The 16,182-nt window shown below is 35.2% G+C and overlaps 1 protein-coding gene across 1 annotated transcript in view; it reads left to right on the top strand.

Annotated features, from left to right (window-relative positions):
• ephb1 (EPH receptor B1) overlaps positions 1-16,182 on the top strand; it is a gene marked incomplete at its 3' end in the record, with an annotated part of 243,532 nt that overhangs the window by 86,572 nt on the left and 140,778 nt on the right. The window contains exon 2 of the mRNA XM_079434618.1: positions 6,632-6,696. Coding sequence (XP_079290744.1) covers positions 6,632-6,696 — 65 coding nt within the window. The remainder of the gene's footprint in view (positions 1-6,631; positions 6,697-16,182) is intronic.

The raw sequence follows: 16,182 nt of genomic DNA, 5'->3' as shown, positions 1-16,182 counted from the left end.
TCAGAAAATGGAAGAGGCTAATGATGACTGTCAATGTCCCTCGGACTGGGGCCCCACGGAAGATCTCTCCTCGTGGGGTATCAATGATGCTAAGAATGGTGAAGAATCAGCCCAGAACTACACGGGAGGAGCTGGTCAATGCCCTGAAGATAGCTGGGACCATCGTTTCCAAGGCTACTATCAGTAATACACTAAGACGTCATGGTTTAAAATCTTGCATCGCACGGAAGGTTCCCCTGCTTAAGTCAGCCCATGTCCAGGCCCGTCTGATGTTTGCCAGGGACCATCTGGATGATCCAGAGGAGTCATGGGAGAAAGTCCTGTGGTCAGATGAGACCAAAGTAGAACTTTTTGGTCTTAACTCCATTCGCCGTGTTTGGAGGAAGAAGAATGATGAGTATCATCCCAATAATACCATACCTACAGTGAAGCATGGGCCTGCAAGCATCATGCTCTGGGGGTGTTTTTCTGCACAGGGGACAGGACGACTGCACTGTATTAAGGAAAGGATGAACGGGGCCATGTATTGTGACATATTGGGCAAAAACCTCCTTCCCTCAGTCATAGCATTAAAGATGGGTCATGGCTGGGTCTTCCAACATGACAATGACCCAAAGCACACAGCCAGGAAAACCAAGGAGTGGCTCCATAAGAAGCATATCAAGGTTCTGGAGTGGCCTAGCCAGTCTCCAGACCTAAATCCAATAGAAAATCTATGGAGGGAGCTGAAACTCCGTGTTGCTCAGCAACAGCCCCGAAACCTGACAGATCTAGAGAAGATCTGTATGGAGGAGTGGGCCAAAATCCCTCCTGCAGTGTGTGCAAACCTGGTGAAGAACTACAGGAACCGTTTGACCTCTGTAATTGTTAACAAATGCTTCTGTACCAAATATTAAATTTTTTTGACTCAAGTGATCAAATACTTATTTGACACAGTAATTCACAAATAAATAGTTAAAAAATCATACAATGTGATTTTCCAGATTTTTATTTTTAGATTCTGTCTCTCACAGTGGAAATGCACCTATGCTGAAAATTGTAGACCCCTCCATGATTTCTAAGTAAGAGAACTTGCAAAATCACAGGGTGATCAAATACTTATTGACCTCACTGTATATGATCACTTTTATGATCACATGAATATATTTTAAAAGATTTTGCCACCTTAAACTTTAGTGTATTTTATATATTTGATAATTCAATAAATCATATCAAATTATATATTATATAATTATATATGATATATATATTTTTTCTAGTTAATGCATTGTATGATCACACAGATATTTTGATTTAGATTTTCCCCCGTCAAAGCTTTATTGTCGTTTACGTATCATTTTGTTTGTTGCTTGTAGTGTTATTTATTTTTTTAGAAGAGGAACTTGACTGTCGTTGAACTACTTTAAATTTGAAGTAACTTGTAGCAAGGCGCACTACAGTTATAAAGTAGATTCTACCACTGAACCAGCGCTGTGAAACTCCCGGGACAGTCTTCTTTATATGTAGCCCAGAAACTCTACTTGTGCAAGGTTTTGGTCAATATCATTCCACGCTGCTCTGGAGTTGTTTGTGTGGATGTTGCACCTGTGTGTGTGTGTGTGTGTGTGTGTGTGTTCAGGTGAGCAATTTCATGGTGAGAACCACAGTATTGATCGGAGAGCGGAGGGCTGCTCAATGTTTAATGTGCTTTTTCTGTACTGGCACTATCCTGCATTAAATATTAAAGTCTTAGCCCTGAACGCCTAGTGTAAATACGACAGGCCGAAAGAGATGCGCTCAAGTGCTCTGGGGTCGTGGGTCACTGACCTCACCTGCCAGCGGGTGAATGATGCGGCTGTGTCCGTGGTGAGGGTCATAGCTCTGCTGTCACTGAAGCGTGGCGCTCTGACCCACTGAGATGAATCAGTTTATTTACCCAGCTTTATTTAAGAGCCGTGACATCACTCAGGCCCTCAGGACCAAACTTCTGATTAAAACAGACTCTCTGCTTATTGCACTGCAGCTCTGCAGGTTTTGGGAGTGGAGTTCTGCTCGGATTTAATAAAACCAGTGAGCTGGTGCTCTAGGAAAGGTGAGTTTTTTTACAATACATTCACGGATAACAGAGATATATGTACTGTAATCGTGTCTTAAGGGTGAAATGAAGATAAACTGTGAAATGAAGCTCTTAAAGGGATAGTTCACCAAAAAAAAAAAAAAAAAAAAAATTATTAAATAAAACAAAATTAAATAAATCATCATTTACAAACCTGTGGCTGTATGACATTTTTTCTTTCTCAGAACACAAAAAGATATATTTTGTAAATGTTTGCAGAATTTACACTGCTTATTTAACCAGAAACTGGTGCTTTGTTTTATTTATTTATTTATTATTTATTTTAAATTTATTTTTAATATTTTTTTCTAGTTACGTAATTAATTGTATAACAAATATATTTACAAAGATTTTGCTCATTTAAATGCTTTAATGTACTGTAGTTTTTTTTGTTGCTAATAGTGCTTACATATAGTTGCTTTATATATATATATATATATACACACACACACACACATCTCTTTCATCGCAAGTCTCAGAATAGATTTTCACAAAATTTGTATTCTTACCAAATATAATATTGTGGACCCTTATTTGATGTCACTGGCTGAAAATACAGTTGGTTTTTGCAGTATACTGCGACATGCCAGGTTTCAGCAGGACACAACGGGTGCAGGGAAGGGTAAAGAAAAACTGTTCAGTGAAGCTCTAAACACAAAGAGAACAGAAAACAGCAAGCGACCTTGTGTGTAATGACAGTGGTAAAGAGGGTCACCGCGTGTAAATGAGATTGACTTTACTATTATGCATGAAATATTTGATCTACTCAGTGTGCTCGCACCTTCCTACGCTCTGCTTTTTCTGGTGGGCTCCGTTTTGTATCTCTTTGTTGACGTTTTGCATCCTAACAAGATTCCATGATCCCTTTGTGCCATTATGCTAATTTATTATAGGCCACATGTTGCATTTTAATGAGCTGGAAGCTGATATGACCTCAAAAAGCATTAAGCTCTGAACCAGCGGCCCCGTTCCCCTCACACACGCCGAATGAGAGTGATTTCTCAGGAGGAGGATGTATCTCCTGAGGGAAGTAATGTACAGAGGTCGGTCTCCTCTGAGACACCAGCTGCTGGAAGAACCGCACAGCCTGTGCTATTTAGAGCAATTGAATTATGCAGTGTGTAATAACAGAGCTGAACCACAATGTGTGTGTTGTATTGTGTGTGCATTTTTTTTAGTCTGGGCATTTAATATCTCCAATAATCACCCCCTGCCCTGCCCACAGCTGTAAAGAGTGTCTCTGATTGGCTCTTAACTCTCCGATCTCCCAATTATGTCATAATCAATCAATGAATGATTGATCTTCTGTTTATTATTACCAACAGAGTCTTCATCAATCATCACCGATCAATAACAACAGAATCACTCAACGTGTTAATGTAATCTTTTTCTCACAAGTCTTGATTTTTGCTGTTAAAATTTAATATTATACTTTTTAAGTATCTTGTGACTTTGTGCTATTTTAATTTGTTCATTTAAATATTTAAGTAGCTTGTGATGCTTATTTATATTATATTTATTTACATTTATTATTATTATTATTATTATTTTAAATTAGCTTTATTTCTCAAGTAGTTTGAGCTTGGCATGATATTTTAATTTAATATTTGGTTTTATTTATATTATTTATTTATTTTAAGTATGTTGTGGCTTGGAATGCTATTTTAATTTAATATTATTTAAATATTTAAGTAGCTTGTGATTTATTTTAGTTTTATTTTATTATTTTTTATTTTATATTTTGTTTATTTATTTATTTGTTTTTATTTAATTTTATATCATTTTACATTGCTTTGTTTTACTTTAGTTTACTATTACTTTAGTTTACTTTAGTTTTATTTTATTTTTTCATTACTTTGTTTTTTATAATTTATTATATTAATTAATTAATTTTATTTTATTTTATTTTCATGAAAATGAGCTCCCCTATGCAAGTTTGGACTATGGATAGGGTTACCTATTTGACTGAACAATGTTTGTCATAAAAAAATATGCTATTAATATATTTAAATTCCTGATTTAAAATTGTAATATACTTCAAAATAATACTGTATTAAAGAGACTTATTTAAATTGTTTTAATTAATTAATCTAAAAAAAAAAAAAAAAAACTGGCTCCAAATTTTGAACAGTATTTTTTAGTACTGAATAAAATATATCCATCTAGACTCTTGACTCATCACTGAGCTTGCGGTGCATTGGGGTCTGTTTTAACATTACACATGCGCCTTAAAAGATAGCATTATTTTGCTGTCTACCGCTTGGAACTGTTGAATATGAGTCTAAAAACCCAAGTATGCAGCTCAGGTCTTGGAAATGTTGCCTGCATACAGAGAATAAACACGGTTAGACTGAGGAATGCTGATTTGAATTGGATTGGTTGTGTTAGAGAAAGTTAACTGGGCATTACCGGCTGCCACTGACTTGGATAAAAACTTTATGAGCCTTATTGATGCTTTCCTGAAGTGTTTGACAATACGCGTTACCATTCATACGAGTGAGTATGTGTTTTCTCGATCAGCCGGCGGTGAGTTATTGACGGCCGGGGAGGAGAGTGCCACGTTATCGCAGAATTATACATCATGTTATGAATCCATCAGCGGGATTCTTGAGTGCTTGTCATCTGCTTCTCCTCATCTATCTGAAAGAGAGTGAAACTTTCTTACTTCATCTTCTCTTTCTTCCTCTTGAAATATAGAGAAACGTCAAAGGAGAAGAGTGTATGATTAACTCCAGGGAGATGGAGATGCGAGGGACGCAGAGAGTGAGAGGAGAGTGGAAATGACAGTTGGCTTCCGGTGCGTAGCGTCGGATTGTGTTTTGTGGAAAGAGTGGATATTCTTCATCTTTTCTCTCTCCTGTGACATCACTCGTTACTTACAACCATCCCATTGTGACAGGTTTCGCTCGGAGCGGGACGCACGGGGATGCAATTAAGCTACAGTGCGTGTGTGTATACGTGTGTGTGTGTGACAGACCCAGAGGGAAGGGTAGAAGGAGAATGGCTGTTGGTTGGTTTAGGAGTTGGGTGTAGATCTGTTTACACTGATGTGGTTTGGTTGAGTGTTTGGATGATTTTAAGTATTCACTGAGATGCTCTTTCATATGAGCCACTGCACTGTAAAAAAGTTGAGAAAATGGAAAAGTTTAAGGCAACCAGCTTCAGCAGATTTTTGAGTTTTCTCTACTTTCTGTTGTATAAACTTAAAACAAGTTGAGAAAACTCAAAAATCTGCTGAAGCTGGTTGCCTAAAGCTTTTAAATTTTAAAAGTTTCTAAATTTTATTTTTATTTAAATTTTTTTTACAGAACTGTACCTCTTGGGAAGATAATTTGATGCTAATATTTTTAGTAGCTGTCTACTCTTAAATGGTCATATTTCAGAATATTTATTTATTTAAAATGATGGAATAGTTCATTATTTTAAAGGAAGAAAAAAATCTTTGACATTGTGCATTTATGCTATAATGGAAAGGAGAAATTGAAAACAAGAAAGACCAAAAATCTTAATGAAATAAAGAAGAAACTATTAAAAAATAAAATGTATATATGTATTTATTTAGTTAAAATAACTAACTAACTGACAAACTAACTAACTAACTAACTAACTAACTAACTAACTAACACTTTTTCACATGAGGACCTAAAATGTATGTTCATTAAATAAAGATGAGAGACAGAGAGAGAAAACTGATAAAAAATAAAACTTTATTATTTTTATTTTGTAAAAAAAAAAAAAAAAAACTGAGATTTGTGTGGATCCCTTGAATGTTCTATGAATAATACATTAAGTCAATCAAAATCTTTAAAAAACTGCTAGCTTTATTCCCGTATATATTCCCGTATAATGTGATTTTTTGCTAATATTATAATATATAATAACTATATGTAATAATTTACTAATAATGTACTAATGAGAAATTGGAAAGGGGTATGAGGAAATATTAAAAATTAATCTCTCATGACAAATAAAAAAAATAATAAAAAAATAATAATAAATAAAATAGAACAAAATTACTAAAGACTAAAGTGTATTTATTTATTTTTGTGCTAAATGTCTGTAAAAACTGACATCAGCTATTCATTTTTTAACACACATGTATGAGGGACACAAGTGGCACCTGTTTTGTTGAATTTTGTGTTTTGATGGTTTAACGTTATCTTTGATGGTCATCGATGTTAAAGTCAGGTATCAATCCATCGCTTTCAACCATCTTATCTGTGTTTGGTGGAGTGTGTGTATGTGGATTATTCTCCCGGCTGGTCAAAGATATCTCCTCTGATAAGGTCAGACAAGAGCTGACCACTTTAAGGACACAGACAGCTTATCCTATATCCATCTTCAGAAACACAGGGCCACTGTGGTGTAAAAGTGGCACTGCAGAGAGTTTGAATTCTAGAACAGCACTTTTCATTCCTCCCTTATCTGAAACACCCAGTTCAGTTTTTCTCTGTTAAGATACCACAGTTCTAAATGAATATCTGCAACATAAATTTTCCTGATTCATCATAAAACTTTGTTTTGTGTGCTTTTCAGAAACATTAATGGACACCCGGACCGCCACAGCAGAGCTCGGGTGGACGGCATACCCTTCGTCAGGGGTGAGTGTGTGTGTGTGTGTGTGTGTGTTTCCATCAATACATGACCTGCAGAACTGCTCACACTGTGTTAAAACACTTACGGTGTGTCTTTTTATTTCTAGAAAAGCACTTTAAACCGAAACCTCCCTCTATTCACCCAGCAACAGCTTACTAGAGAAAGAGACTAAAAGCTTTCAGCTTAGCTCTAAAATTCGCCATACAATATGTTTGTACTACAGGTGCTGTGTCTGAATGCTGAAATTAAGAGATCAACGTCACACACAAGCACACACTTCTTTATCTCCCTACCAAAAGGCACAAAGCAAAACCCTCATCGCAATCGGCATGCACATTTCACTCTGCAGTTCACATTTAGAAGGACTTAATGACATAATGGGCCTCTGAATCGGTCAACATGTGGTCCGGATGAGAGCGGGCTTCTGTAATTACATCCGCAGCACTGCTCAACCTGCAGAGAAATATAAAGCTTTCATTGAACTCTCAATTAGGGTGCAAGAGATTGTGTGTTATCGGAGTATTTTCCGTTTCTCATGAAGCTTCTGTGGAAAGTGATACACAAGTGCTTGTTCGTTCTGTTGCTGTTGTCAAATAGAAACGTCTGTGAGCCCGATAGCACAGCGACTTGGTGATTTTATCAGTGTGAGCAAGTTTTTTTTTTTCCCTAATCAGTGTAATCTGTGTTGCCCCACCCAAACTGAAATCTCATTGGACTACAATAATGTCAGTTCATGGTACTATGCAACATCAAAATACATTCTGATGATCTGTGATTGTAATTTGCTTAATCAAGTGTAAATTAGCCATTCATTTAGTCTTATTCAATTGTAAATTAAATTGTGAATTAAAATAAATTAAAAATTAGATTATATATTAAAATAAATTAAAATTCTGAAAGTTCATTGTTTAAAGATGGTCTAAAAATGTAATTTAATATGATTTTACTAACTAGAAACAATAACTGGAGTGAGCTATGGTATATATAAGTATCATTTTTTATTTCTCCTCTTTTCTACTACTTGTTTCACTTCTGTTTCAGTTTTTATAACCATTTCTTACTATGTGTAATTAAGAATTTATAAATGTGCATGTATATATATTTATATATGTATGACATGTATGTATGTGTGTGTGGTTGTACATATACATGTATATAGTTGTTGTTTTTTTGGTGTTTGGCTTAGTGTTATGTTAGAATCATTATTATACTCTTATACCTTTTGTTTTTTAATATTTTGAATTGTTTTTTAGCTTTATTTATTTATATTTTTTAAATGTTAAGTTTTGAAATTTTGTTGTATGCATTTGGCATTTTTATTGAATTTCTTTATTTTTTTAAAATGTGTATAGGTAGTATTTATAAAGTTTTAGCTTTTAGTTTTGGATATCGCTTTGGATAAAAGCGTCTGCTAAATGACTAAATAATAATAATAATATAAGCAGAAAATGTTTCTATGAGATCCCAGGAGCCTCTCCCTTTCTCTCTGTCAGTGTGACCAGCTGTGCTTTAAAAATAATAATAAAAGTATCCACAGATGGTCACCGTAGGCCACACACGCACACCCACGCAGGAGTATGACACACGTCTTACAGTGATGGACAGGAAATGTAGTGAGAGGAAATCCATTAGCTCATCATGCTACAGACAGCCATATTCCTCCCTCTAATTAGTGCAGTTTGCTGAGGCAAGCATTCCCATTAATACTGCTCAAGCTGAAGGATTTCAACAAACACTAAGTATTAAACTTTGCCACTTCGTGGTGGAATGCTTTGCATGGACAAGCACCATTCACACTTAATTTAGATAATGTACAATTCATTTGATTAATGTTATTATTTTTAATTAATATTATACTTTTTGTCAATTTTAAACAAACAAATACATACATAAATACAAACATAAATAAATTAATATTACACAGTGTCTACACCGGACGCAACAGTTGTCGTTTCGCACCACGCCGCAACAGCTAAAGTCTGTCTATACACTAGACGCGACAAAGCAACTGTTGAAAATCAGTTGAAATTTGTGCCAATATGTCATAAGTAGAACGTGGCAGCAGTTTTTTGTTGGTGATTTGTTGCCGCGCCACGCCACATCCAGTGTAGACAGCATCACTGATTATAATGAGTTCTATAGTATATGGTATAGTCTATAGTATTTTGTCACACCGCTTGCGTCCGGTGTAGACGCAGTATTATTTTATTTAATTTTTTTATTTTATTTTTCTCTTATAACTTTGGCATTTCATGGTAATGTTTTTTTTTTTTTTTTTTTTTTTTAATGGATAAGCACTACTCACGTTTATTTATTTACATTATTATTATTATTATTATTATTGTTATTTTGTTTATTTTCCCATTAACTTTGTCACTTTGTAGTGGCATGTTTTTCATGGATAAGCACCACTCACATGTATTACAGATAATGTATATTATTATTATACTAATTTGAATTACTTATTTATTTGTTTGTTTGTTTTTCTATTAACTGTCACTTTGTGGTGACATGTTTTTCATGGATAAACATTACACACTTATTTATTTATTTATATATTATATTACGTTTAATTAATTAATTTTTTTTCTATTAACTTTTTCACTTTGTGGTGCCATTTGTTTCACGGATAAGCACCACTCACATTTATTTCAGATAATGTATATTATTATACTAATTGTATGCATTTATTAATTAATTTATTTCTTTACTTAGTTACTTTTCCATTCATTCATTCATTCATTCATTAATTTATATTTCTTTCTTTCTTTCTTTCTTTCTTTCTTTCTTTCTTTCTTTCTTTCTTTCTTTCTTTCTTTCTTTCTTTCTCTTTCTTTCTTTCTTTCTTTCTTTCTATATTAAAGTTCTTGTCTGGGATTAGTTTTTTTCCCGTCTCTAATGGACTATATATTGTGAGATTTTGTTTTGCTAAATGGAGTGGTTTTGTCTCTCTCCATTTCTTTTGCGTTTTCTTCCTATTTTCCTCGTCTCCTCACTTCATTCTCTCTTTTGGGTCACATGTGGAGGTTTAACCCCGCTCGTCCTTCACACGCACTATTGACTGTGTTCACGATTCATTCACACCATTTGGCGACTTCTCACAGCTGCCCCCTCCAGCGCACCCGCATCCGTCTTTCTCTAATACATCTAGCTTTCCATTAGCCCCCCTCTCCTTTTCTCCTAAAGAAATCCCTAAAATCCTCAAGTCCTCACAGACCTCATCTGGTCACTCCTGCTAAAAAGGCTCACGCGCGTATCTTGAGCTCGAATGGCCGATTGTTCCCCTCTGTCTCTGCGATTACCTTTCACGCCTGCTCGCCCCGTCCCTCACCCAGAGGTCAAAGGTCGGCTGCTTCTTCAGCAGCCCATATTTAATTCATCATCCCAGTCTGTGTATGTGTGCATGTAATGCTCTCTGGAGACTTAGAGATGTGCTCTTGATTATGGGAAGTATGTGCTGTGCCATGATTCCCTTTCTGCTGTCACAGCAATCGTACTTTAGCATGTGTGAACGTATTGATCGTGTGGGCTCTGGGTGATTTGGAAGGGAAAGTGGACACTCGGTCCATATGAATCTGAATTAATTATCAGGGCTGTATCATGTGAGAGACTCTTAATTGTCACTTTGATTCAGCCTGCTTTTTTGCACCATAATGCAACAAGAGCAGCACCACTGGGTGTTTATGATGCCGCATGCAAATATGTTAAACAAATTTAGCAGGGAGACTGTGTCTGTGTGTATGCTTAACCTACAAACCTAGAAAACTCCTCAAGATGTCTTACTAGAGCGTCATCATTACTTTATCTTAAAAACACAACAAACGTTTAGCAAAAACATCTGAAAGGAGCTTAACCTTCTGGTGCTCCACGCATGGTGTTAAATTATTATAATTTTTTTTATTATTTTATTTGACTTTGATGAAATGAATATACTGTATTTTAGTTGTATTTAATATTGCGTATTTTTAGGGGATTTTTTTTTTTTTGTATCATTCTTAATTCTATTTATGCAGTAGTTATAATTGATTTATTACCTGTTAGCATAGACCTGAAAATGAAATTTACAACTTAATCTGTTGTAAATCTTAAATGTTTTGGAGCACATACTTAAGTCTCTTTTTAAAGAAGACATTTGACAAATTATTGCTGAAGTGGAGAAAAAAAAAAGTTATAGAATTTTGTTTGTTGTAATGAAAAATGCACAAAAGTACTTTTTTAAAATTGTATATGAAATATTTTTCAAAACATGTTTTACTGTAAAACTGCAAGAAAATCAAAGCAATACATTTAAACAAGCTGTGTTCCAAATTTGAACAAATGTGTTGATATTTAAAAAAAAAAGAGAGCTTTCAGTAAAGCCCGGCTCACACTGTGCGATTTTGGCCACGATTTGTTCGTCTGAGACAAATTTTGAAAATCCTAAAATCCTAAAAGATTCCTATAATCCTAGGCTAAAATCGGTTGTCTAGATCGCTGGTTTGACATGTTCACCGACAGCCGATTAATGGCCGTTGCGATCAATTTTTTCCTCCGATTAAATTCTGGCAGTGTCAGAAGATTTCAGACACTTTCCTGCAGTGTGACATCTCCTACGATGACCGTCAAACCAAGAACCAATAGGAGCACTGAACTTGATGACGCAATTAGCGCGACAACTTCAAACTTCAACTTCGTTATTTGTAAAAACAATATATGTACAAAGTAAAGTTTACTTAAAGTTTATTTATTAAGGGGCAGGATGTTTAAACTCGAATAACAAAATTACCTCAAGTTCGCTCTGTAGAACTGGAAGTCCATAAAGTCCTCTTTTGCCCAGCCATGACTTGCTCCACACACGTCGTCTTTTTCGTTTTTTTTTAACATCAAGGCATGTAATTAATAAAACTAACGCTAGACGTTGCTGTTGTTTGCTAGCTACCATTATAGCGAGAGAACGCGCGTCACGTGTTGATGACGTAAAACTCCGGACATGTCTTCTTGAGTACGTCCGTTTTTGTCGCGTCTTGACTGTCGTACAGTCTGACATTAAGACAACTGAGATCCTACAGTCTGACATGGGGATCATGTTCGTACAGCGTGACAAGCAGCAATCGCAAAAGACTATTAAAAATCGCACAGTGTGAGCCCGGCTTAAGATTTTGTTTGGATGCGGTGGCAAATGTCTTCACTAGATGCAATTTGTTTTCCATTTGTTTCAAATGCGGTAATTTTTGACCATGAGGAGTACCAGTGTGACTGTTTTTTTTTATTTATCACGCAACAGTTGTAATATTGTAAAAGTTTTGCTGTCACTTTTGATGTATTTTATGTGCTGTTGGAGCTCTACTGTTTTTTAATCCATTGAACAAAAGACAAAATGCTTTTAACTCTACTTTTTGGTCATTTTTGGAGCTTGACAGCTTCTATGCTTTCACTGAATGAAAAAAATGTTGTCTCTGTGCCTTATGATTGCCTTCAGTGGTTTCTATGGATGTACCCATTGAGATGCCTGCTCTGCAGTACTATAAAAAAAGTGTTTGTGTGTGTGAAGTAGATTAAAAAAGGCCTTAATTGAAGTCTAGCCAGTCTTTTTGCTGCTCTGTTCTTTTGAAAGCAATTTAGCCCTCCATCCTTCTCTCTGACAAGCTAAACAAGGATGGTCACTATCTTTTGCTGTTTTCTCTCAGCTCAATCACAGCCGTCCATGTGCTTGCAACTTTTCAGATGCCCTTCATTCCATTCCCTCTTTATTCATCTTTCATTTTACCCTCTCTTCTCTCATCTCACCCACTCATTCTCGCTTTGGGAAGTCTGTTGCTTGGCCCTACACTGCAAAGAAACATTTTATAATCAGTATTTATTTATTTATTTTTTCAGTTAGAATATCTAGACATCCCTACAACAAGATTTTTATTTTATACACTCTTGTTTCAAAATTTTTTCAGTAAGTTTATTTTGGTTTTGAAATGCTCACTATTTATTAGATCAAAAATACAGTACAACTTGTTTAAAGTAATAGTACTACATGCACACTGTATGTAGCACTGTGCTGCATGTTATAATATAGTCACAGTGTGAAATCATGTGAGCCTGCTGTGCTTTGCTATAGGTGCTGCTTATGTGTGTTGTGTCAAATAGGTGTTATTCTAGCAGAACGTACCTACTGCTGACCTGCTATATGTGCCACATTTCCACCTCACTAACGAATGCGCAGCCTGAGATTAATTCAGCAGATAAGCCTGAAGAACTCACTCTAGCTGCAGACACCATCTGTCTGTTGTAGAATTATATTTGAGAAGTGAAGTCCAGACGTTTATTGATGTCTAAGAGCAGATATTGTACAGACGCTGCATATTTCCTTAGGGACACCCTACTCTCTCTTTTATAATAAAATCTGTCAGTAGAAAAAGGCAGAAAAGAAAGACAAAAACAACTGGGGGACACACGTATAGTCCGGATATATTTAATCTGTGTTCTTTTTCTCAACCATCTTCACATGAGGTTTTCCACATTCAAGGTGTTTTTTATATATATATATATATATATATATAAAAAAAAATAATAATAATAATAATAATAATTATAATTTTGAAACTTGAAATGTATATTTTTTTTTGGCTACTGTACCTTTAAATGCAAATAAATATATATATTTATTTAGTTGAAACTAATGTCATAATTATGTGTGTGTGTATATATATATATATATATATATATATATACACTGAAAACGTATTTCAAATTCCTTGTTATTAGCATCATTAAATGCATTAAATATTGCATTACAGTAGATAAATTTAGAAAGGAAAAAAACCTAAATAATTATACAATTAGAATTGGGGTGAATCATTAAATTGTGAATAATTTATTACCATTGTGTGCATATGTAATCACGTGATCCATGAAACTGTAATCTTGATTATGAACATTTTGAAACATAATATAATCTAATTATAAGTACTTAATTTTTGGAATCTGAAAATGTAATCCATGTTACATGTACTCAGTTACTACCCAGGTGTATATATGTATGTATACATGTATGTGTGTGTGTGTGTGTGTGTGTGTGTGTCACCAAAAACACTCAGCATTGACTGTAAGTTTTGTACCAACAAGCGCCACTCAAAAAAAAAAAAAAAATGTAAAAATCTAGTATTTGAATATTTTCAGTGTGCACTGCTGGTTTATTTTAGGATGAACTCAAGGTTAAGTGTAGTTTTGCACCAAATTATCAAGAGGAAAAGCTAGAGAGAAGGTGGCACTCATGTACACTATGTCGTCTCTACTCGTGCACATTAAGAGCGCTGTTTTCCAAAGAGCGATGGCCCGCACCAGTGCTACATAAAGTGCTATCCCTCGCACACTTCAGGGTGCAGTACGCGTGTGTGTTTTAAAGTGATTTTTCAGTGTTAAGTGCTTTGGGTCACTTAAGAACACAAATGGACGAGAGCATGCGTTTGTGAAGTCTGTTGCCGATGGACTTGTAACTAGTTGTGAGTTAACACTTAGTGACAAGTGGCAGTGCACACAGGCTTTTTCCTCCCTCTCTGTGAGAATAGATGTTCTCGCTGCATTTTCTGCCTTTAGATCACTTAAGTGGATGTACACGAGAATATCTGCCCTTCTTTCTTGTATATTTAATGTCTTGTTCTCTTTTATACTTAGCAACAGCTCTACGTAAATACACACTACTCAGCCGAGGCCACTTAAAAAGTCCTGTCCTAAAAAATAAGACACATTTTTCCATAGACTGAGTGTCCCGCTGTGTCAAGTTTCTCAGAGTTAAACTTTTGACTGCTGGCATAAACTCTGGGCCACTTTGCAGTTTATAAGAAGTGACTTAAACGGTAGGAGATGTAATGTGAACAGGAGCTGTTTGTGTCATTTGTATGTGACATTTAGAGGTGCCTAAGACTTGCAGTAATGTTACTCAGAAATTCTGACAGTCTGAATATCCTGAATAGTTCATCAGAAGGGCTATTGTGTTTACCTGGCATATTTGGAGATGTACGTGTAATGTTAGAGCAGGGTTTTGAAGGTCTTCAACTGACCTGACTGCAACTTTTGAAGCCAGAATGGTGAAAATCTTAAAGAAGTTAAGAAATTCCAAGAAGGTTGTAAGAATTCCTAAGTGCAGTTCTTTAGGAATTCCAAAGAAGGTAAGAACATCTTAAAAACATTTTTATTTTAAAATGGCAGGTCATGCTGAAGACTCAAAAACACAATAAAAAATGTCATTTGCCTGCCGATTACCAGAATAATTATCATAAGCACAACAACCCAGTAATTTCATTAAAATTATTACCTTTGTGGAGTTGAAGGTTATCCTTGCAGTGATTTTTAAGAAGATTATTTTCAAGAATTTGAATTCTGATTAAGTTTCATAAGAAACTTAGACTTAGACTGCCATTACAAAGGGCCAGATGGATATCTTTAGATCACAGTGATGTAGAGACATGGGGATGGGTGTTTAAGACTTAGGACTGCAAACAACCAATCATGAACCACCACTGGCACTTCCTAGCCACACCCTAGCAACCGTTATTGTCGACCCTAGCAACCCAAACCCAAAGAGGTGTATCTTCAAATCTGAATGTCATAGAGATATGGGGGTTGTTTATGTCATTCATACTGGTAAGCTGTCTTTGGAGTATAATCATTGGCAGCTGTCAAGCCACTCCCTAGCAACCAAACAGTGTACCCTAGCAACCATCTAGCAAGACCTATATCTTTGCATCAGAATATCGTACAGACATGGGAGTTGGTTCTTTTGACTCATGCTTGCAAACCGGACTTCAAACATGTTAGTCAGGCTAGCAGTGAATAGCTACATGCTAATAGTGATTAGCTAAGTGCAAATTCAGAAAAGAAAGAAAGACAGACAAAGAAAGAAAGAAAGAGAAAGAAAGAACATTCTTAAGAATCTTTTGGAATACAAAATATTCTAAACTTTTTTTGAGTAAGAAAAGAAAACAGCAGTTAAGAAAAAATACATTCTTAAAAATGTTTCATGAATTTGGACCCATCATTTCATGTGTTATTGTGGTTCATATAAAACTTGTATATTGTGTTTTGCAGCTAGACTCTGATTATCTTTTTTCTTTATTTCTTTATTCTTGCTAAAATAAGTGTAAATTTTAGAGGCCAGATTTTGTTAACTGTTCTTTTTTCCTAAATGACCTAATAATATCTAATATTTCTACGCAAAAGAACCATTGCTTGCCTCTGTAACAGAATGGAGCGTCTCATTCTGTTGGTGTTGAGTTTTCAGAAAGGTTTTTTTTTTTTTTTGGCTGTTGAACTAAGGTTTCATTTGTGGTGCAACCTGTTCAGCAGATTTTTAAACAGATAATATTCACAACCTAAAATGTGTCACTCTTACGTTAATTGCCATATTTATATCCCTTCTGCAAATGTTTCCCACAGTCAATGCAGTCAATGTGAAAAATTAACAGATTCCATGTGGGCAAGGGTCGTTTTGCTTTTAGAGAAGAGAGAAAATGTTTAGTTGC

This window comes from Barbus barbus (assembly GCF_936440315.1).
Source record: "Barbus barbus genome assembly, chromosome: 15".
NCBI classification, from domain to species: domain Eukaryota; kingdom Metazoa; phylum Chordata; class Actinopteri; order Cypriniformes; family Cyprinidae; genus Barbus; species Barbus barbus.
Note: the sequence above shows the minus strand (reverse complement) of the source record. Positions and strands in the feature narration are given on the sequence as shown.